This window comes from Scophthalmus maximus, chromosome 22 (assembly GCF_022379125.1).
Source record: "Scophthalmus maximus strain ysfricsl-2021 chromosome 22, ASM2237912v1, whole genome shotgun sequence".
Taxonomy (NCBI): domain Eukaryota; kingdom Metazoa; phylum Chordata; class Actinopteri; order Pleuronectiformes; family Scophthalmidae; genus Scophthalmus; species Scophthalmus maximus.
The window spans coordinates 1,265,071-1,289,985 of record NC_061536.1 but is presented as its reverse complement, the minus strand read 5'-3'; the positions used below and the strand labels follow the sequence as shown (position 1 = coordinate 1,289,985).

General features: G+C 40.2%; 1 protein-coding gene across 11 annotated transcripts in view; it reads right to left on the bottom strand.

Moving 5' to 3' along the window:
- adgrb2 (adhesion G protein-coupled receptor B2) overlaps nucleotides 1-24,915 on the bottom strand; it is a 222,167-nt gene that overhangs the window by 97,684 nt on the left and 99,568 nt on the right. For all 11 annotated transcript variants that reach the window (XR_007030318.1, XM_047330051.1, XM_047330049.1 and 8 more), the window contains exons 3-4: nucleotides 12,898-12,978; nucleotides 10,990-11,178 (exon numbers count right to left, since the gene is read on the bottom strand). Coding sequence is in view for 10 of the 11 variants with exons in the window: in XM_047330051.1 (XP_047186007.1) it covers nucleotides 10,990-11,178; nucleotides 12,898-12,978 (270 nt within the window). In the remaining variant the exon portion in view is untranslated. The remainder of the gene's footprint in view (nucleotides 1-10,989; nucleotides 11,179-12,897; nucleotides 12,979-24,915) is intronic.

Sequence of the window (24,915 nt, the reverse complement as noted above, 5' to 3'; positions counted from 1 at the left end):
CAACCGACTGACGATGCCATCCCAAATTTCCCCGTTGTGGGACCAATAAAGTAAAATCGTATCTTATCTTGAGCCACAATGCTAAAGTGGCTAAAAATGAATAACAACAGAGAAACCAAAACATATATGAACAAATTATTGTGGATGGAAAGCTTGTCCTCAAAGAAAATCAGACAAAACAGTGATTATATTAGCTGAACTGAGTTGATTGGTCATGCTTGAAAATTGTATTTTACTTTTATGTCACTGCAAATGATCTTTATAGCAATTTTTGCATCCACCAGTTTGCTGAAACTTTTTGTATTTCTTTTTGCTCAATGTTATATACCATCCTAGACTTTCCTCAATTATTTTTTTTCAACTCAGCTACTTTTAATTATGGTCTGCATGATATGTTGTGAAAGCAGCAATGTGAAAGCCCAGTTTAACATGGGCACGAGATTTGGTCGGTACATGAGCTAAAATGGAAGAACAAAAAATAAGATAGTACATGCATGTAAATTCAAGAGCCATGCTCAAATAGGCAGAGACACAAAGAAAGAGAGACTGGGGGTATCATGTAAATGGGGATGGTACTAACCAGGACACACTGCTATGTTGCAGAGTTTGGTCTGAATCTCGGGCCGTTCGCAAGCCACGGCCCCTCCTTCGTTCACACACTTCCTGGTTCTCATCCTGGAGCCCCGCCCACAGGTCACAGAGCACAGACTCCATGACGACCACTCGTCCCACAGCCCATGCACTGCAAATGCCCACAAACACAACGCACAAACACACACAACATGGGGATGAGGAATGAGGGAGGGAGAGAGGGAGGGAGCATACCATTGCAGGCAAGAGGGTAAGAGAATGAGAGAAACATGAGAGATTAAATGAGTATAAGCAATGGAGGTGCTCTTTTGACCTCGACAAATCATTCCAGTTGTAAAAAGAAAAGAAACACTCAGAATGAAGCTGGACTATGTTAGCACATGAAAGAAAATGGAGGTTAGGAAGGGACTCTTGCATCTGAAGTCATGCAGCTCGAGTCATGACAAGGAAATTAATGTGGTAGGTTTGTTTCTGAAAGGATTAGAGTTTCTCTTCTTTCCCCCGCTTCAGCCTTCCTCTGTTTTTCCATCTTTAATTGCACATGAAATCCAATTTTAGCAACAGATGAAGTAAAAATAAATCAAAATAGCGGAAATGAGCAATGGAGTTGTATGAAAAAAGAACTTGGCAGATAATGAATGTGAAGTTTGAGAATGTAACTTGAGTTCTGTCAGCAACATGCCAATTTAACCCATGTTTCAGGAGACTCAAAGAAGGAAAATATTCATAACAAGATTGTTAAATCAGTGACATGACCTGAGGAAATGAAAACAGATGAACAGGAAAAAAAATTAAGAGAAAATTACCATTTTTTTAAAGGACAGAAAAATATTTCATCTAGTTTTAGAGAATGTGGAATGACAAGCAAAAAAAGGAGGATTTTCAGCAAGGAGGAGATTGAGTAAAATTGAAGGAAATGGAAGAAAGAGAGAGGCATAGATTTGGAGAGATGCTGGTAGAGAGACAGAACGCAAGATAAAGAGAGAGGGAGGGACATAGGGAGGGAAGGAGAGCAAGTCAGAAACAGCAGGATGGAGATTGCTGGTCCTGTGTTGAGCAAAGCTAAATTAATCATGGCGATAAATAATTAAGTCTACTCTGTGAAGGAAGGCTCCGAGGTTTCAGTAAAGAAGGCTGAGAGAGAGGAAGAAAAACATGGTGATATGGATAGCTGGTAGATAGAGAGATTTCAGAAAGACATGGGATTGACGTTTCTTTTAGATGATGTACAAAGTGGCCATATGTTGCAAGAATAGCATACAGAGAACAATATCGGGGCTATATCCAATGACCACCATTTGTGTTGCTTCTTTTTTTTTTTCCTTTATTGAAAGACCTTTTCCACTAAGCTCATGTGTGGGTCTTGCTGAACTGGAGCCGGTTGCACCAGCTGTTCTTAAATTCAAATTTAGCCTTACTATAACAAAAGTGTGTTCTAAGATTAATATTTTTCTTAATCTAGATGGGGTTGCAGTACATAAAGATATTCCTACATTCTTACAAAATGTGTACAAGTGCTTAATGCCAGATATGGCAAGCACAATATAATATGGTCAATATATCTTAATGGGTACTTAATTAAGATGGTGTTAAATACACATGAAGTTACAAACATATGCTACTAAAACTAATCCAATACTACTAGTACTACTACTACTACTAATAATAATAATAATAATATTAATAATTAGATTCAATGACCAATCAGCAAACTTGGATATTTATCTAATTCTAAATCAACTCTTAAACAAATTGTTTTCCATGTATGTAGATATAACAAAGTTTAAAAATATTATTCGGCCCCTCAAACTATTACATTAGAAAGTTGTGTTAGAGCTTTTGACTTTTTTTGAAATTGTGTTTAAAATACATTTTGCTGCATATGTTTCTTAACAGCATTTCAAATGTCCAAACAACCTAAGACATTTCTTAAGGTTCAATGGTGCAACCTGATGTAGCCAATCTTTCAGGCCATCCACTACTGGATTAGTAGTGGATTGCTGAACATAATTGTTGATGCAACCCAATTCGGAACATCAGTTGACAAGCCTTTAAGAATTTATGAGTCACACCGTGGTCAAAAATGACAAATCCTAATTTAATGAAATGTATTAAATACATTAAGCTTTGGAATTGCCATGAAGTGCAATGTACTGAGTAAGTTGTTTTTTAAGTAGAGACTACTGATATGAAAGGTGGTATTTTAATGAAGCCAATGGCTGCTGTTGTGAGCTGAAGTATGTCAACCCAAACATGAAACAAGACTTACAGTATCCATATTGAAAAAGCTCTCCATTCTGAAGAACTTTGAAGGGCTGTATACACTTAAAGAGGAAGTATGCCAATCCTGCCACATGACCTTGTGGTGTGTGAATTTTGACATTGACTTGACATAACATGACATATGTTTGGGGAATTCCAACCCCAACCTCTCCTCTGAATTTTCAGTCATCCCTGCCAAGCAATCTTTCTAGCACAACATTCATTCATTCATCGTCTACCGCTTTATCCATTTAAGGGTCGCGGGGGGGTATTGGAGCCAATCCCAGCTAACATTGGGCGAGAGGCGGGGTACACCCTGGACAGGTCGCCAGCCTATCACAGGGCCACATACAGAGACGGACAAACCCACGCATACACGGGGAGAACATGCAAACTCCACACAGAAAGGCCCTGGTTGAACCGGGATTCGAACCCAGAACCTTCTTGCTGTGAGGCGAAGGTGCAAACCACTACACCACCATGCAGCCTCTAACACAACATCTACAATAAAAATGGCCACTTCATCCCTCACCCCTACCAAGGTTGCATGAAACCTGGGCATCAGGTCTCATTACCAGCAGTCCTTTTCTGACCATGCAGCATCGATCTCCTGGTCATCCTCTTTGCACCATACAACGTAAGAAAAATATTTTCTGACTATAGCCCTTGGTACAGGCCATGGCTTTATAAGACGTTTTCAATCACCCTAAAAGGTCACGTCACTCCACAGCTCATCAAGCTCCACTGGTTAGTTGCTACCCATGGCTGCATGAATCAAATTCAAGTCGCTAATGCATGCCTAGGAAGCAACTTCTGGGTCTGCACCCATCCACTTGAACTCGATCATACAGGCTTACGCTTCTTCTTGGCCACTGCATTCCTCTGAGGATCATTGTCTGGCATTTCCATTCCAGTCCAGTCTGTCATTACTTGTGGTTCTCTGATGGTATGATGAGCTACCAAATGCTATCAGAGCAGGGCCGTCCGTCTCTGTCTTCAAGAACCTCTTCCGAGAACACCCTCCGGGCCCAACCCCCTAACATGTCTAACGAGCACTTACTGTGCACTTACTTTGCGCTTCTATACCTGATCTCCTACACTTTGTCTTAGTGAACAGATTTAGCACTTAATACTTACTTCAAGGTCTCCTACTGTACATAAGCGTCAGTGTTATCACTCGGTTGTAAGATGCTTTGGATAGAAGTGTCAGCCAAATTAGTATATGTAATGTAATGTAATATTCCATAATAAACTGAATAAATCATGGTAATAATAAAATAAAACTGGCATCCTCAAAGTGCAAGCAGATTTCTTGGGGTAACTCATTCCAAATTACATAAAACCTTCTCAGGAGACAGAGGCAAACAGACTCTACTATAATAAAATAACAAGCAGAGAGAAGCACTGAAAAAAAATCAGTGTAGAGTTCTGTTATTTAGTTTTACAATAACACTACAGAAATGCTTGTAAGACATTATTTATTAATCCAAATCGAATCTTCATCTCTCAAACTCAGTGCAAGTCTATCTGAAGCCTGACTGAGCAAAGCCAATCAATTAGCCTATGAAATCCAGCTTGAAGCAGCTTTGAGACTTAGACACAGTAAAAGAAAACATGAGTGTGATATGGAATAGAGAAATGTAAAAGCAGATAAGTAAAGGAATGAGGAAAAAACACAACAAAAATTTCTCCAGATAATGGAATTACGAGTGTATTTTACCTTCTATGGGTGCAAGGGTAAATATTGTCCACCCAGTTATGGTTTGAGTCATAAGCACAGCAGCACATGGTAATTACCTATATCCAATATATTTTCCTATGTTTGAAACAACTACATTAACATAATACAACAACTCTTTCATTTCAGCTGTGCACATTAAAAAAGGAGCTGCGATCACAGTGGGAGGTGGAGAAGGGCATGTTTACAGCAGCAAGCACAGGAAACTAAATCAGTGCTTGATCAGCGCTAATCAAACAACAAAGTGACAGATCTGTGTCTTGTAACAGCCAGTCACAAAACTATGAACAAGTTCATGAACTCCTGTTTTTCATCTTTTCATCAAAAAAAAAAGGCAATGAAGAACGTGGACTGTCTTATACCAGCCCAAGTTTATGATGCAAATGAAAATAAGCAATGACAAGAGAGGATACGATGCTCATGCTATGCTTTAACATATGCGCGCGCGCACACACACACACACACACACACACACACTGCAGCAGAGCACACATTCACAGCAGCAACCACAGCGGGTTCACAGTGTATGTAATGAGAATGAATGACTTCTAAAACATGTTAGATTACATGCAACTGTCACATACTGTATACTTACATGTAATGATGTATGCTGTGTGATGATACCAACTTTTAATTTCTCATTGCTAACTATGAAATTCATAGATCATAATAGGACACATGCCTTATATTGATCCTAAGGATCACCATGATTACTGGCAGTTTCCTCATGCGGTCATAGCAAAGCATGGCTACATTCTATAAATCTGTGTGTAAAAAGTGTGCATGTGTGTGTGTGTGTGTGTGTGTGTGTGTGTGTGTGTGTCATGAGTTCATGACTGCATCCCTGTGTGCAGCCTCCATCTCTTGTGTGGTGTTGAAAGCGTTTGACTACACACTGACATACCATATTCATAATGCACCATGTTCCGCTCCATGTTTTAAAAGCTACTGAATCTATGGCAAATGAGCAGGAGATGAGTAGAACATAAGTACAACTTTACTTTGCACACTTTGGGGCATGAAAGCCTTATACTTCAGCACATACTGTATTAAAGTTAATTTGCTGGACTAATTACCTCCTTGTTTGCTTTGTCAAGAGCCAGACCATTACTTCAAATCGATTATCTGTATCACCTTCATTTAGGAGTTTTAACCATGAAGAAAAAAAACTGGAAAAAAAATCCCCATTTTCACTTCATTGGCTTTCTGTCCAAGCTGCTTTTCTTTGATGTTACCTAACTCGTGCAGACTATCACACACATGCACGCACAGAGAGATGCCAGGAGACATATCCACCCACACTCACATTCATAACACACCCATATTTCTAAGTCTTAACTCATTCACAAACACAAATAAATGGTTTAATAGAAGAAAAAAAAAGGAAAGTAAGAAACTCTGGCAAACATAACAGTACTAGCTGAAGTATACAGACTGCATTATCCCCATCCTCAGGAGACTCTGGGAAAAACTGTTCTTGTGTTCACTTATACTCATGTGCCTTGCAATTATAATAATAAATAATAATAACGTTATTAATTTATCACCTTTCAAAAAAGGAACAAAACACTTAACATAAATATAGATGCAGTTAATTCACACGTTATAACATTTTTCAAGCCTGTATCCAGTCAATGCAAGCCTTCACATCAGCTGAGCACTATTGTGGCGTTTGTTTTTACAGACCAAGGCAGATTTTTCCAAGCCTTTGCTTCCAACAGGTACAACGCGAACCAATCAGACCACACTTTGTGGACAAAGTCACCTTCAAAACATTCAACACGGCATATCGGTCGATTGCCTTTGTTTCACAGAACTCTTTTTTTTATGATAAAAGGGAAGAACTACAAGGACATACACCAATTCACTCCTCTTCGTCTTCAAACTCGGTGCCAGCTGTTGCAGCAGTTCTTCAAACTGTTCTGCAGAATTCCTGAAATACGTCCTGAGGCAACTGTGCTGCAGTTTAAGCTCCTTAACCAAGTTCTCCTCTGTTCAATAATTTTAAAAAATTGCTTGTATGAAAGTATTTACTATTTTTCTTTCTTTCTTTTTCTTTCGTAAAAGGAGATCATCATCACTTAATTTTGACTTCATCCTTCTTTACCCAAGGCACAGGTTTTTTTCCTGTGCATATTATTTATAAGCTAAATCATGTCACAGTGAGCAGTTGTTTTTCGGCGCAGCCCTGGCTCTCTAAATTGAAAAAAAATAAATGGTGCGGACAGTACCTCACAAAACTGTTGTAAACATCACTCCTTTAAGATACGTGCTAGTGACACACGCTACTTTTAAGGGGTTCTGGTCTAGTGGTTAGCGCGTCGGCCTCATAAACCTCAGGCCCGCAACCCGACCAGTGCAGTAAAATCATCAACAACAACAAAGGCAGTGACAAGCTTTTCCAAAATCGCTTAAATAGTTCAGATCAGTCAAATCAGATTTGGATGTTCAATTATGAATATTCACTAGTTTGCTCCGTATTTCAAGAAAAGCTTTATTTGACTGCCAGATTTTTTTGAACAGGATTAACCGGGATCTTCCATTATGGCAGTGATGTTCATGTTACACTGTAAACAAGATAGCTCCAAGCATGTTAACGACACTAACGGCAGTTGGGAAATATGCAACAATATTTTTTTTCCCGACACAAAATATCAAACAAAAGCTAAAGACTTGAGCTGGAAAATCACATTATCTCAGAGCTTGTACGGTTAAGGCATGTCTTCCTCAAGGCAGAGCTGCCTCCGTCTCCTGTAGGCTATCCGTCGCAGACATCTTCAGCAAGCGGACAGGAGGACTTGACGTAGTGGAATGGTTTTACCCCAGAGAGCAATGTGAAAGTGAGGAGTGTGCACTCTGCTGTAACTTCACGACACCAGAATGTCGTCACAACAGCTACAGACAGACTGACAAAAAATCGCCAAGCTCGACTTGAAGAACCTCAGCCAACCAAGGTGTCTCCGACTGAAGAATGGAAACTTCAACTTATACGGGGTAGGCCTTGCATGTTTGTGGTTGTGATTAAAAGTATATGAAACAGCATAGAGGATGTTCAATATTAACATTTTACTTGCAGATCTGTTCTTTAAAAAAATTGGAAGTTGGCGTGATGTTCTGAACGGCAGGGCTGAAAGGCACAGCTCATGCTTTTATGTAAGAGCTGTGGAGATTTAGGAATTTAGCATCTTGGGGTTTATAGTAGGCCAAGTTGAAATTGTGATTTTACAAAGTGAATTACAAGTCCAAACACAGTAATCCTGGGCCACCATTAAAACACATGTTTGTGTTGCCTCTGTAAATAAAGACGGAAAAAAATTATATATAGTATATTAAGATGTCAGTCACATAAGGTTCATTAAACACTTTTATGTCTCTCTGCTAACAACCCTGCATCCTCAGTCTGCTGGTGTGATCCCGTTCAGGCAGTCCCTCGAGTTCCCCCTACACCCCTCCAGAACCACGTCAGAAAACATCAGAGGAGTGGGGGGGGATGAAATAATAAACGGAACATAACACAGCAACCAATATCCCATCAAAGGAGCGGCTGTGGATATTAATATCAACACAGAATGGAAAATGAGGCACTTAGACATACAAATCGCATTGACACATTTGCATAAAAAACAAGATTAGCATATGCACCGACAGGGAAGGAAAAATGTTTCCTGTCGCTTCTCTTGTATTGCTTCACTATGTTCGTTTTTTTTGTTTTTTTAAGGGGGCGTTGAGATGCATCGGTAAACAGTGACTGACTTTTAACTCACATGCAAAAGTATACATGTGCTACTAATTTACATATATACATGTAAATGTATATATATATATATATATATACACATTATGGAAAACTCAAGCAAACTCAAGCTCTCATTCAGACACAGAAAATACACACTCAATTAAAATAATTGTGTGACGCAATTATTGTGCATACTGAATTGCACTTGATATAACTAATAGCACTTGTACACCAATTAAATAATAAAGGACAAACCACACAGAAACCTTGTGCCGATACACACTTATTTAGAACTACACACTGATGACGTCACCAACACACACACACACACACACACACACACACACACACACACACACACACACATACTGTGCATGTGGATACAAAGATAATGTACTTTGAGTATGCATCTGTACAAACACTTGGGGAACATGTGAAGATGTGAGTCTGCAAAAGCACTTAAAACACTCAGTGAAAGGTTTAGTCTAGTTTGAAACTATATACAAATTATGTCATTACTGTACATTAAAGGTGACATATTATGCTCATATTCATGTTCATATTTAGGTTACCACTTGAAAAGGTTTACATGCTCTAATGTTCAGAAAAGGCATCAGTGCTCTAAAACTGCCTCATTCCTGCATATCCTCTTTTCACCCTCTGTCTGAAACACCTGGATTTCTTTTAGCCCCCACCTACCAGATGAATCCCAGTCTGCCCTGATTGGCCAGCTGGCCCAGTCTGTTGTGATTGGTCAACTGATTTCAAAATGTTCAGGAAATGTCACGTCCCTTTACCAGAAAAGTGGAGATTCTCGGGTTGGAGACGGGGTCACCCCAAAAGAGTCCAACTGAGACATCAGAGTCGGAGAGAAATCGGAACCAGTTCTTCAGAGCCAGGCTGTAGGGATTAGCCAGCGGCAGGGTGGTCTTTTTTCACAGTTAATGGGTTGGCAGTCTCCACAGATACACACATTTATGTGCACAAACACTGAAAAAGTTATTTTTGCATAATATGTCACCTTTAAAGTTATGTGGTAAATCTTGGGTCTCATCTTCTATGTGGATAGAAAAAAAACTTTGTGAGTATCAACTGGTTGGAGTTTTACATCTGGTTTATCGCCCCAGCTCCGATCCCCTTTCTATGAGAGCTTCACGAAAATGACTTCATGAGGACTAATTCATTGCTCCATGACATGATTGAAAAGACTTCAACACATCAGTTTCTAGCCCAGACCACACCTCATCATCACAGCATCACTTTGTCAGCTTTAAATTGACTAACAGTCAACTTGTCTGGGCCTAGCCGGGGATTGCTTCATGACAAATAAATAATATAAAAAGTTATCTTCCCTGTTTTTAAAACATTGGTGTATATATACCTCTAACTGAAACTTACTGAGGAGGAGTTGTCTCATCATAAGACAAAGTTAAGGACGCTCTGCAATTCTCTCCCTTCATCTATCAGATTATGGGAGCCCTAAACAACAGAATTATTTCAGAATTGCTTCAATACGAATTTTAAAGTGACAAAATTTCACAATTGAGATCAGCGTTTTTAAGTGATGCAATTTTAAACAGTTACGTAAATCCTTGCCTGGGGCAGTCAAACCAGAGCAGGACAGTCAGTACTCCACAATTTAATCTAGTAAAGACCGACACTGGATTTCAAACTAGAAACAGAACTTGTTATTTATTCAGAATGAGCTAAGCACAAGTTGCCTCAGTGACTTGAGCTATATTGACTTTGTTGTTGTGGGTTGCTGAGGGGAAAAACTGAAAAACAGAAACTAGTTCCTCTCTTTGCAATGAGCAGAAAGAGCTGAAATACAGTACACCCACTCTGACTGGCGGAGCACGTGTGCATATGACATTTCAGTTTGATCAGTTCGATATATTGTGGAGCTGTCATTACTTCTTTTTTGAAGAAGAAGTTGAATTTAAATATATCCATAAATGTGTCTTCTAATTATGCTCTGTTAAATCAATATTTTATCAATAATGTCCGTACTGATGTACACTGATGTAGATATAGACCAGATGGTGGAAAACGAGTCCGGTGCCAAAAGAAAAGTGATAGAGCAGAGGAGGGCTAAAGATAGAGAAGCCACTTAGTATGAACTTCTGAGCTGTGGCAAGTCTAATAGACTTGCTGACATGGAGCTCAGGTGTCATGTCGCTCTGTATCTCTCTCTCCACTCGTTTCATTCTCAGTCGGCCAATGGAGTGAATCGAAATTGAAATGTTGTTCTCAATCTGAAAGGGTTTTTTTTTCTGCTCCACCATTGTTAGATTATGTTTTGCCTGAGCAGATCTCATGTGATATATGAGTGGCTGTGTGTGTGTGGGTGTGGGTGTGTGTCTTCAAGTTTCACACATTCACAGTCATTATTTTCTTCAGTTTTACAGATTTTTCATACACATTGCAAAATGGGCAATACAAACTCCATGAGTGGGTGAGGTGCTAAGCAGGAACCATGTGGTTTAAAGCTGCATTTGCTGAATTTTTCACAAAAAAACACACACACACACACATATATATATACTGTTTATCACTCATAATCACACCAGGTTCCTCCCCCTTTCTTCTCGAAAAGTAAACTGCAATCACACAAACTGCATAAAGATGAAGACTGAGCCGTCATCATTCCTGCTCAACATACCTGAGCCCGTGATCCCGGGTTCCCCTGGACAGGAAGTGGTGTTGTTGCACATGCGTGTTTCCCTCAGGGCGCCGCTGCACAATGTCCCATAGGGCGAAGAAACACACGATCGAGTCCTCACCTGCCAGCCTTGCCCGCACGTGAGCGAACACACACTCCACTGTGACCACTCCTCTGCTGCAGGGTCACCTGAAGAATAAGAGAGGTGAAGAAAGAGAAGACGATCATCCATGTTCTAATATGTTTCTATGGAGCACAACAAAAGGTCAAGAGGAAGGGCACTGTTAGTAATTTGAACATGATCGTATCTTTCGGACTCAAGGTTCATTGCAGAATGTGAATTTTTGCATGATATTTAGGTGTTGATATTGGGTAATTTTGTAAATATATTTCTATATAATAAGTCTCAAAAGTAAAAACAAAGAGGTGTTTGTCATTACATTTTCAGTTTATTTTTTTCCAAAACCAAAAGCATCAAAACATGTTTGCTTTAATGATTCCTCTTGGCAATTCTCAGTTTTTCCTCAAATATGTATTTACTGAAATTAAATTAAAAAAAATTCTTCGGTTTGGCAATGGCACCACTGCAATATCACGGCAATAAAGAAAGACAAACAAAACAATAATCTATGCAATTGTCGAGAGAAAAGTCTGAGAGTATGTGACAGATGAGGCTTTGTGGTTACAATAACCAACACACTTCCTGTAGTTATATAAACTTTTATCTGTTGTTTTCCTCTCTGGAAGACAGATATTTACATAAAACCAAAATTCATAATTGAGATGTAAGAGAGTTTTCCTTGCCTAATTCCATGGTTGATATACATATTGTGTAATTTTCTCAAGTTCTGCCTAGCATGTGATATTCCTGCACAGTGCACCATATGAATATGGACGATAAGTGATATGTGTTTAATTATTTAAGCCCCTTGATGTGAATGAACCTTGACTAAATATTCATGAAGCTGACGGCCATGTTAGAGGCATGTTTATAAAGGTGATACTCGAAGATATGAATTCTCATGGAATTATGGTAACATGCATGATCCCACTGCTAAAGGGCTGAAGCCCTAAAAAGCTTTTGTGTTTATGTGTATGGAGGCACAAATACAATATTTGGTGTTCAGACATGAATGTGAGAGAGTTTGCGTTCCCCAGGCAGCTGTGCCGAGTGCCCCGTTGTTCCCTCAGTGTTATGCCCCTGAAAAGCTAAAATTACCAGCTAAATCATCCTGCCTCTATCTTTCTAAATTGTTTATGAGCTCCTCCTTTGATGGGGGAGTCATCACATGGCAAAGAAGGAAATCAAATTAATTGCATGTCTGTTAATCGCATTACATCTTCATTAACATGCCGTGAGTCAGGGCTTAAGCTCGTCATGAATGCCTGGAGGAACGGGAGGATGGGGGAGAAGCAAGGAGGGGGAGAGCAGAGCGGAGGAAGGACAAGACAGAGCCAGGGGTTTCCCTCACGGTCGGGACTCCCTCCTCCGCACAGTTGTAGCAGTGCGTACTGAAACGCATGTCTTGTTCGTGTGTATGCATGCATATGTGAGCACGCTGACATTAGTATATGACCTATTCTGGTGAGGCTGAAGCAGCCCAACATTTAATGTATGTACAAGTCATATGTAAATGTCATCTCATGAATAAATCTTTCTTTTCCGATCTTATTAATTATGTAAGATTTTAAAGTCGCACACATAGAGAAGATCACACAAGCACATTTTCACACATGCCATTAGTCAAAGATAGTGTGGCAGCAGGGGGTTTTGAAAAAAAAAAAAAGTATAATAATTATTTGTATGGAATTCCTTATTTTTAGTCACACGTACGCCCTGTAATTGTCAAGTTGGATGATTTCGTTCCTTGCTGTGAACACACACCCACATGCACACAAATCACTCACCTGTTTGTGCCTGAAACACACCTGGTTGGTCAGCTGATCGTGGTCTTTGGGTCTTCACCTTCAGATCATCATCATATGGATCTGAAATGAACAAAATATATCCTTACACTTTAATTTCCCTTTTTTTCATATAGACTGAAATTGGACGTTTCAATCTATGTAGTCTTTTATTTATATTCAATCTGGAGGAAGTCATTACTTGTATAAAGATGCCCAGATTGTTTAGAACATACAGATACTTGGTTTTAAAGCTTTGGTAAAAGTGCTCATCAGCTTCCACATCCAAAAAAAGACACGTTTATGTTTTATTCTTTTTCATGTGCATTCAAAACAAGACTCTGGTAAAAACATCTGCTTGGCTTGATTCTTGCAGCAAATTGCTACACTTTAGTACATGTTGTGCAGACACAGATAACAGGGTGTCAGGTCAGCAGAATAATCTGTGAAAATCTGAAGGAATTCATTTCTGACTGCCTTAAAAGCTGAGAGGGAAAACATGGTACGTCGATAAAAATATACTTATTGAAATTCAGTGGGTGAGTATCCACGTGCTAGTGAATACGTAAGTTATCTGTTTTATAAAACTGTACATATATATATACACATACATACATACATATAAATATATATATATATATATATATAAATTGAGCTACACTGGAGAAAAGACTGTATCAAAGATCTTATTTGAACGCATCTCATATACTGTAAATGTTGAGCATCTATGGAAACAGAACACAGCTTCTCTTGCCTCAAGAGAAACTGGAGGAAGTGAAATCGTGCAACATATCTGTGTTCTTCGTATCCCGTTTAGCACAAACATACAGAGGCACTAGCACAGACGATGTTCTGTGCAAATGGATTTGTAGGCTTAGTTTCAGCAGCACAAGACTTAATCAACTCCCTCGGCAGGGGAATCTTCGATCAAGCAGATCTTTTTTTCACTTGGGTACTTGTTGCCCATGGGATTTTTTATTTAATTTTATTTTGACTTTACGGTGACCGTATTTACGCAAAGAAGCTGACACATACGGCGTATCTAACGTACTGTGTGAATGAAAATGACATACACACACACATCTACAAACAGCATATCCCTCCCCTGCCTCCCAGTACACACACATGGGTGCCAAGGCTCTGTCAGGATTGCTCAAACACCCATTGCAATCAGCTCCATAATTTAGCCTTTCCGGAAAAGTTTGATTCTCCCTAGCTCCCACTTTCTTGTTGTGTGTGTTTTCCTCCGCAGGAACAGTTGAGCTTAAAGGCCAGAGTGTTATATTTTACTAGAGGGACAACTTTAAAAAAATGTGTTTTTTATTGTCTAGGTGAAATCTGCAGCGGAATAAAAATAAGCCGGAACTTGCTGAACAAAACAGCAACAACAACTAAAAAAATCCTCAAGCAAGTTGAGCTGTACTCGTGTAGCACTTTCAGATATTGTGTATGTTTTTAGGGGGCTAGTTTCCCTGTGTTCTGAAACTACCGGTGTAAACGTAGGCAGAAATACTCCGAAAGTATTCTGGCAAAAATAAACATTTCTACTTCGCCCCATCTCTTCATTGCAAAAAAAATAAGAAAAAAAGGAAAAGAAAGAAAACTGCTGCATGTAATGTGACAATGAAAGAAAGAGAGATGCACATGGAAACAGCCCTGAGGCCTTGAACAAGTTTCCATTAGCCAGGTCCATGCACGGCAAAAAAACTGCTGCAGGTTTTACAATAATTATTTTTACAAAAAACATTTGCACCAGCACACAGTGCTCCAGTATTGGACTGACAAAACAAACGATGGTGCTCAGGCTCAAAAGCAACAAGATGTCAAGTTTTGGTGTTTAACGTTTGAAGATTTCAGAAAACAAAGCAATTTATTCGGAGAGTGACTGAGTCAGTGCCGGTCCCGATCTAGGAGTTTCTGAATCATTCTCTGGCAGAATCTAGCTCAAATTAAGCCGAGTGTGGGTGTGTATCCTACGCTTCTTTGCTCCTGAGACATGGAAGTCAGTGAAGCAGGACAGAGGAGTAATGTTTCACATGAAATGACCACTGAGGACTACTCTCCTATCTCTTTATTTCTCCCTTGTTTGTTCAGCTTCCTCTCTCTCTCTTGCCTTTAGGTCTACGGCACGGAAGAGGATTTAGATGAATTGAAAGTAAAGATCAATATGGATAAACCCCAGAGAGTACTGACCCTTGGAAACCCCGCTATATTGTTTAATGTTCTGGACTGCGCTTAAACGGACACATCATCCCACACTTCATCAAATCGTCTTGCCCTCTCTCATCCTTCCTTTTTTTTAACCTATTTCAGCTGTTTCTTCATCTCCGGGGGAATTTCCCATCTATAGCTGGCAGCATCACTTCCAACTGGTAGCAGGGTCGTTGATCCTATGAGCGGTCGGGAGTAGAGGTGGAGATGTGATTTAACTGAAGTGACGGATGAGTCAGTGAAGTTGAAATTGGTCTCAGGATATAAACCCTGACAAAAAAAAGAGAAATAGTAATGGGACAAAAGTCAGGGTCTGCCGAAAGCATCTGGTCCTAATCAGCCTTTATTCAGCGGATTTAGATACGACTTGGCGTTGAAAGAACAGAGCTTGATCCGTGGAACCTCTCATCCCTGGTGTTCAACACATTTCCTCTGTGTACCTCTTCTCATCCACGTTTTAGTTCAAAGCAAACTGTACCCCTTGGAAGGCAAAGGGGTTTCATTCAGCATCATTGACTCAATGCAAGGAGCAGGATGCTCTAAATGAACACATGCTTGGAGACCTGCACACAGGACACACACCATCTAAATACACAAAGAGCAATGACACTAAAGAAAATATACCTTGATGTGGCGTGCACACACACACACACACATGCACACCAACACAACAGGGAGTAAATATGGCTGATAAATAAACGTCATGCAGTAAAGCGGTTTTGAGCCCCTACAAAGCAGCCGGCTGGGGAAGGGGATTGGAGTAGAGCCAGTTAGAGCCACAGGCTCCTTTGTCAGACTGAGCCGGGATTTAAGCCTGCTGGGAAAACTGTATGTGTGTGTGTGGGTATAATAACATGGTAAAACAGCTAAGGTAAGTAAACGGCATGCGCAAAAACATAGTGGCACGGATATGCTTGCTGTTGACTAATGTCAGCTCTTTCAGTGCAGTCTATATGATTGAATGCACACCCTCCCGCCTAAACATGCACACACACACACACACACACACACACACCCTCACACACACACACACACACACACAAACATACACACAGAGCCATTTCTCAGCCGTATACCAAATCTGAGCTTATAGCTCTCTGGTGCTGTCCATTTACTCCAGGCTCCATCTGGGAGAGTCCAAACTGATAGAAGTGCACCATAATGGACTTTTATAAGCTACTGGACAGACAGACCCAGTCCATCTCTCCCTCTTTCACCTCTCTCTCTCTCTGCAGCAGATATGAGGAGAGCAGCTGAATCAGGTTGGTGCTGGACAGCGTCTTTCTGACGATGGGGACCTCAAGGTCATTTGTGTGCCTTCAAAATGGATTCAGAATCTAGTTTTCTCAGTCCCACGGGCTGTTATTTTGCTTCACACCTACACACATACAGACCCACATATATATATATATATATATATATATATATATATATATATATATATATATATATATATATACACACACACAAACACAGTTCAACACTGGTATACTTCCAAACTGTCAAATTGGCTTTGTTCCATTCCACTCTCATTCTCAATCTCAAATTGCCCTTTTTCTCCCGATTTTTCTTTCTCTTATTAGATATTTTCAAATCTTCCAACTCCCACACCGCAGTCGTTCCGTCTATCATTCAGCCCTCCACCCCCTCACGCGTTGTCTTCCACCTCAGTCCATCGTTCTCGCAGCTCAGTAACAACATGAGAATGTAGACGGATTTACAGTCCAGTGGCCTCTGAGCAAAGATGCAGAGCTACAATCAAAGAGCAATCAATGCAGGGGTGGCAAGAACAATTCAACAATTCAGTCAAAGTAGGGTAGGCAAGATCACTGCACCGCATTGGTTTGATCAATTACAGAAAATTATGCCCATGGTTTCGCATGTTTGTTGAGGAGGGTGCATTTACAGCAGGCCAGTTTGGTAGTGTTAAATGGATCGATGCGAGATAAGCTTGAGTCACTGGTGAACGTGTTGGTGCACTTTGTATCTCGGCCTCAGTCGGACGCATGTTATTTCACAATGCCACGAGGCTGAGTGAAAATCTGGAGTCCAGATTTAGATGTGTCATTATCTGCTTGTACAGCAAGTGCCAAGTCTCCAATGTAAACACATAATTAAACTCCTTTAGACAGGAAAGCGGCGCCAATAGCAGCTACGGTTAAACAAGAGTAAGAGTCTACAGCCGGGCTAATAGCTTTGTGAGGTTTTACAGTATTTCGGAGAAGTGCTTTGCACTAAACGCTAATACCATGAAAGTGGTAACATGCTGATGCAGGTCTAATCCTTTTTTTGTTATTTTTTAGCGTGATAGCATGTCTGGATTTGAAATTAACACAAAACTATTACAGCTGACGTTGAATGGAATTTCATTGGTTGTGGAACCATTTATACAAAAGTTATATTCTTAACCTGAATATTGCACCATATGAAAAGTGGAGGGACAAAGTTTTTACAGTTCATCCTGGGAGGATCGAAAATGTCTGCACCAAATCTGCAACAAAAATTTCCGGAGTTGGTGATGAATTCCATCCGAAATATCAAAGTGACGCAATAGGAAAAGTTTGGGGGATCATCATATCCCCTGGGCATATACATATCACATTCCAAAATGTGGAGCGCAAAAACCTCAGGGAGTTCATTTAACTTCCTTTTTGTGCTTTACAGTATCAGTGTTTTCTAAGCCCGGCATGGAAGGATGTTGCCGCACTGAGACGAGTTTATAAGCCTTTACATGGATTTAAGACAAAAGGGTTAAATTGTGAACTCAAATGACAGTGCAGCCCCTGATCTTTGTCACACGCCGCCTTCCTCCCTCTGCTCCCATCTCTTTGCCTGCGTCTCCCCCTTTACTAAAGATCTGCAAAAAACATTTCACCAGGACACATCCACCGCACTGAACTTGAGGCTTTTCACTTGACAACGGTGATATGCATGTACACGACGCAGCCACAGTAAAAGATCGATTACTGCTCACATTCGCCTCTGCAGTGGGATGCTGTTGCCACAGCAACGCTGTCATGCTGACGCCATAAAGAAACGGAGGGGGATGCGGATGGGGGGGTGGAGGTTGGGTCTTGCAGGAGGGGTGGGGGGATATGTGGACTATAAATCAGTATCCATACTCAGTCGCTGGTCCTGTGTCTGATTAAGAGGTGAATGGAGTCTGCAGACGGTTGTTCTCATCTGTGGTGAAGGGCAGCTGCTCTGCTGTTGTAGTGACTCGGGTTCCATTCATTAAATTTCCGTCTTTTTCCACTTATTTGCTCTGTCACTTCAATCCTTTTTATGCTTGGATTATCAATTTTTTTCTCATTGTTTTGCTAATTTCGTTATTCCTTGTTGCATTATTTATTCTGTCTTGAAAACTGACACAACAAACAAAAACTGTGGCAGTTTTATCGACATATATTTATTGACTGCGTGTGTTTGTCTCAAGTATCTGTTTCTCGTGTAGAGCCCATGAATGTTTATTCATGCAGAGCTTTGATGGAAGCAACCTGCGCAGATAATATAGGAAACTAATAAGGAAACTGTGTGCAATCTATGACCGCCGTGAAAAATGAATCACATCTGCCTACAACACTGAAATGCATTTCGTGCAAGTGTTGCTTCATAAAAATCAAGCTCACACAAACACACAAGCAAACAGCATGGGCACTTGGCTCACAGGCCAAAGCAAAACCAGACCACATTCTAGCTGGGTTTTTTTAGGATTCATAACACAAGAGCATGTGAGGAATCTCAAATAGCAAGACTCTCCTTCTTCACTTGGTAGAAGGGGCAGATATAAGTCAATTTCCTTTCATCAGAGGGAAGGGTCAGCTCAGCAAGACAGAGGGGCAATCTGTGGGGCCAATCGCACGCTCAGTGCACACAGACATGCACCCCAACACTTACACTGCCTCACAAACACATACGCAGAGTCATTCACAGTCATGCTGAGCTTGACTCAACAGTTACAAGGTATTGCTCCAGTCTACAGTCAGATAAGGAGCTGAATCAGGTGTGCTGTTCATTTTTCTTTTTTTCTTTTAGGTTAGATGGAAGGAGTGACCCCTGTGATAAGAAAGCAGAAAAAAGATGTTAAATAAAAATAAAAATTGTCAAGATAAGGCAATGTCCTAAATTTCGGCATGGGTAGTTTTTATGAACTGATGCTCCCTTTATGTTTTTCTGTATTGCGAGTACCTTTGTGTGACTGTTATACCCCCGATACCTGCTCAATTTTAATATTTGGACTATTCAGCTGTGTACTGTTTTGTTCCAGAAAATTTTGTACTAATCTTTACATATAATGGCCACTCAAGTACCATTGGCTCCCATAATATAACTGCTGGAGTGTGTTATTTCTCTCAGCATCTAGGCTTTTCAGGGCAAGGCTATTACATGAATGTGTCCTGCTAACTAATACATATCCGTACACATAATGACATTCAAATAAAAGTACACACTCACACATGCTCAAATCCACTCATGGGTTTCCCACTTGTGCCTGCAGAGAGGGCCCCCGGTGGTTTGTGCAGAGCTGTCAAATAATGTTGGTATTTTGGAGACTTAATAAGTAACCAGGGGTCTCATTTATTAACGTGGCGTATGCAGAAAACGGGGCTGGAAACGTGCATACGCCACTACCCACGCAAAGGTTGTGATCTATAAAAAAAAACTTGACGGGAGAATGTGCGTGGGTACCGCGTATGCACATTTTGGAGACAAGGGGAATAAGCAACACAGGCGGTTAGGTCGTGAACTGAAGTCAGATTGTAGAAAGTGAATGTGAGAAGAGCGATTGACGCATCACACACAGCACTCGCAATTCTCTCGCTCCGGTTGGTCACCGGAGCGAGAAAGTGAGCAGCGAGGTCCGAAGAAACAGAGTTGCAGTAGTGAATTTGGAGTCTGAAAAAAAACAAACTTGACGGACACACGTTCCTCTTTGCCTCGATCTTGAACGAATGCGATTCTTTATGTCCCACATTTAAAATAATACTCAAGCAACAAATTAAATACATGTTAGGGAAGGAGTAGAAAGATGTAGTGAAACTTCAGATCGGACCACTTTTTCTAATTTCTCCCACTGTCCGCTCTGTCCCACCGACAGTTGACAGCCGCAGCAACATGTCACCTCTCGCACTTCTTCTTTTTATTTGTGATCCCGCTGCTGTGGCACCAAATAACGCTGTTTTCCGGGCATCCACCTCCCTACAGGCGAGTCTATGTCAGTGTCTGAGAAGTGAGGTTTTTTGCGTTTTGTCCTCATCTGTCGGAACGAAAGAACACTTGGATGCCAGGGCCATTAATATACGGATCAACATTCAAAAGGTGATTGCATGGACTATTTATGGTTAAAATGGGTATGTACAGGGCGGGATATGAGGCTGATTCACGTACTTGACCTGTGATTTAGCTCTTCAGTACAAAGCCAATGCAAATATCCATGAAAAAAATTGCTCAGTGACATATTAAAAGGTTGCACAGTTTCTGAGGTGCATCTGATATGAGAAAAAAACAATATGGTGTTATTTTGCAAAAAGCAGAGCTTGTATAAGTTGAAGCAAAGCTCTGAAGTCATTACAATAGCTGATTGTGTTCAGCAGCTTCAGTCAAGCTTCACAATCACTGGCTCCTTCAGCTTCTTGGCTACCAGCTGACTGGTGACATCTAATCATGTATATGCTGATGTGTAGTGCAGCCATTAAAACTGGATAGTTCTCTCCTGATTTGCTCGTGCCAACCCAGCAATCTCCTTATGTGTTAAAGTTTTATTTGGTATGACTGATTTATGTAAGCCTTAATGTTGATGCCCTGCATGGGGTTATTATGGAGGCATACATTCTCTTTCACATTTGTCCTCACATTCTTTTGATTTGTTCTACCAAAGTCTTCTACCAAGTCCAACCCTGCCTCTTATACAAAACTATATATTTGTTTTAACATAACTGCAGCCTGGTTTATCTTCTCTGGGAACATATTTTTTCTAGACCAAATACTCCATATTCGGCCCCCTCCTCTTCATCACCACATCTTCCCCTCGGTCAGATACTCCGCCACTTCAACATGGACTTCCACTGCTATGCCGACAACACCCAGATCTACCTCAGCGCCAAAACCCACCTCTTCTCCTCTGCATATCCTGTTACAAAAGCTGTTACAAAAAGCATTTAGCAAGTAGCATATACATGCAATATCTACCGTATAACCACTTGCTATAAATGGTCAATTCCAGAGATAGCTGTGTCTGTCCAGGGGATCACTATCTGGAACTCCTTATCCATGGGACTAAAACAGATCACAGCAATGGTCATTTAAATTAAAGTTGAAACTGCTTTACAAGGTAACACTATCTTAAGAAACTAGGTAAGAGTTTTGAACACTTTACATATTGTTCCCTCCTTATTTCAGTGGTTTTAGAGTCATCCAACATGTAGTGAACTCTGCGAAGTGCCTTAATTTTGGTCTGTTTACCTCATTAAATAATGCCTTGATGTAATTCGATATTTAGATAACTGTTTTTTGCTCATGGTGCACTTGTGCATTACCATCTCCTAACCTGCTGGTTAAAGTCAAACGCTAAGATGACGAAGCATTAATCAACAAGGTCTCCATCAACAATATCTCTATTTTCTTTTGTAGAGATAGTTAATATTTGGTATATTAAAGAGTATTATGTGTGTTGATAACATTTTCCCAAGGTGTGATAAAAAGAAGAATTGTGCAGTAGGGCTGTACCTACAAAGAATAGCATTCTGTAAAACTGCAATTATAATGTAGTGGTAAATTATGGGTGGTAAACAATAAAGGTATGGCTAATGATCTCAATCTCAATGAGCATACCCTTGCACAAGAAACAGAGAGATATATAAAAGAGCGAATGGTGGATGGATGGATCTCTTTCTCTCTTGATGTGTATCCTGGGATAATAAAAAGATGCCAGAACAGCGGTATGGCTTCTTCCTCGTTGTGCCATTGTGCAGTAGTTCACCTGCACTACACACATACACACACACACACACACACACACACAAAAATGGCCAGCAACGAGAACAATCTTTGTCCTTGCAGGGCTCAAGGACCGCCATGGCCTCATCAGTTCTTGAGATGAGGCCTCTCGATTCGCCCTTTTTTTCTCTTGCCCTGCGACGGAATGTTCTGGGCAATTTGGTCCGAGGAGAGCAAAAATGTTTTGCGGAACGAGCTCCTGGATAAATAGCTGAGAGCAGTCAGGTAAATCGAAAAAGCTGTGCAGTCGTGCAGTGTGAAGGAAACTCCATGCTAAAGAGTTATTTCCAGCCATGGAGGCCAGGAGGGCTAATCAGAGTTAAGTATTTGTTTATTTTCCCCCAGGAAGAAATGCTGTGTAAAGCGGAGGAGCTACCAGGTTGGGTTAGGAACCATGGTTTTGAGAATACTGTGCCTTGCTAAATGATCCTGCCTCGAATCATCAAAACAAGACTCTGTCTTAGATTTCAGTATGTTAACTTGAGCTGAAGAAAAGTCTGCGTGGGTGTACTTGTGTATGTGCATGTCTTTTGAGTGTGTGACTGTGTGCATGCACACGCCTGTTTGACAAATACCGATCTGCAAGACATGACATGAAGCACTCATTCTCATGGTAAATTATAATAAGATTTGATTAAAATAGAGATGTTACGTGACAAAATTTTGTTCCTCCATGTCCTCATTTGCCTTCCGTGGCATGATTTTGTATGTTTGTTTCTTTTTTTTTAACTTTTCTGGAGAGAGAAAAAAAAAATTCTCATTAGATATTGAGATATTTACCATCTGCTACTGCAAGAGCTTTGGTATTAATTAATTGTAATGTGAATAGGTTGCCTCTTTGGTATTAATTAATTGTAATGTGAATAGGTTGCCTTACTGCCAATCCTACTGAGAATCAATCTTCAGGTCGGCCGTTCTGTAATTTTCTAATTATTGTTTAGGTTAACAGATTAATACACCGTGAGTGCCAACGGGTCACGCCCATATCAAAATGTGAGTACACAACTTCACGTAGCTCTGCATCTACTTCATGCTAATTGTGTGATAGTGGGAGTAGCAGGGAAATGTGGTGAATGCAGAGCTGCTGGAACAAGTCAAACATCTAGCAAAGCAAAATGCAGAACATAAGAAAGACAAAATACAATTTTGGTCTCACTTAAGTAAGAAATTTGTTGCTGATATGGTAATCATTCGCTCATTTTGACAAAATTAAATGTATCACATTTCTTGTTTTTGGACTATATTGCTTGCCACCAGTGGTAGAATATCATTAAATGTGCCTCTGAATGCCATGCAACAACAAATTCAGAAAGTGGGTATAAAAGTAAACCTGATCTTTCAAAATATTCTTTTGATGTACATAACATTAAAGAATTTTCAGCAGCTGTAATTATTCCTCCTATTTTTCATCTATAGAATGCCAATGTCAATCCCTTGTGGCTGTGTGTTAGGTCACGGTCATGGTGAAAGAAACACACACACACGCACACATACACGTTTGTCAACAAAAAAAATTAAAAAGAATATCAAAATAAATGGAAACAGCTAAACTAACTAAAACTAATATTTTAAGTTAAAATGCAAGCCAGTGTGCTTGTAGTTTGCAGGGACTCACTTGCAGTGATGAAAAAGACCAATACAGCTGGAAACATGCAGCTGACCTGGATGAGTTGTGAGAACAGATATAAAGTTAAACACACTTAGGCAGAATCTGGTTCCGACAAGCAGCTTTTCATAAAAACCAAATTCTGACAGACAGTTATACACAGGAAAGTATTGTAGTGACGGAGCTTATAGCTCAGAAGCTGAAACCTCATTCAGAAGAGGAATTTGTGAAAGAGTACCCTGTAGAGCTAAAAGCAGCAGACAAAGTAAAACCACTAAAAAATGTCTTCTTATTCCCTCTGGCCTGTGATGGAACAACAGATGCAGAGGATCGCTGTATTTGCAGGCCATACATGGCACTACCAAAGGGTAAAGATTTTTTTGAGTTGTTTTGGTCAAAACCAACATCATCTTCATCATCATTATCTGACGTGTTACATCTGACATACCTCGCCAAAGAGAAGAAAAGTTAGTGTGATATATGCGTTTAATACTTCTGTATGGACTGCAAAGAAACTTATCAAAACTGTTATTGCCCTTGATATAAACAAACATTCCCTGCCCCTGTTTTAAGAGTCAACATTCCTTAGTCTGTAAAATTTCAGCTACAAAAAAATAAGATTAAGCACTAAAAGATTATAACTTTGGAAGATATGCCCTTAGTTTAGCACACTTATGCTGTGTTCACACCAAATGCGTGCTTATTCGCACAAATGACGCAAACCCACAAATATTTTACCCTTCTTCCTTCCACTTTCTCTGACAAAGCTCCTCTGAACACATACACACACACAAAAACTTAAATATGGACACACACAAAGTGATCATGTTATTGAAACTTGGGCTTAAGCTAGTGTCCAACTTCCTTGCTCACTCTCTGCCAAGCCCTCTCCTCTTTCACCTGGTCACAATACGATTAGAATCTCATGTCAAAAAGCTTTGGGTGCCAACACACAGTGACAATAATTTTCATCCTCCATTTCTGACACAACGTCAGGACATCTGATGACAGTGACGTAGGGAGAATATCAACGCTAATAGACTTCCGCGACAACATGTCATGCAGTATTTTACTCGAGTTCAACTATTTCAATTGGACCAAGTGCAGGAGATAGCATGAATATTTGCATTAACTTACTAATCTCTTCACGCGAATTAGACTGCAGAAAAGCCTCCTTCAGCTGAAATTTAGGATGCGTTTTTTTCCAA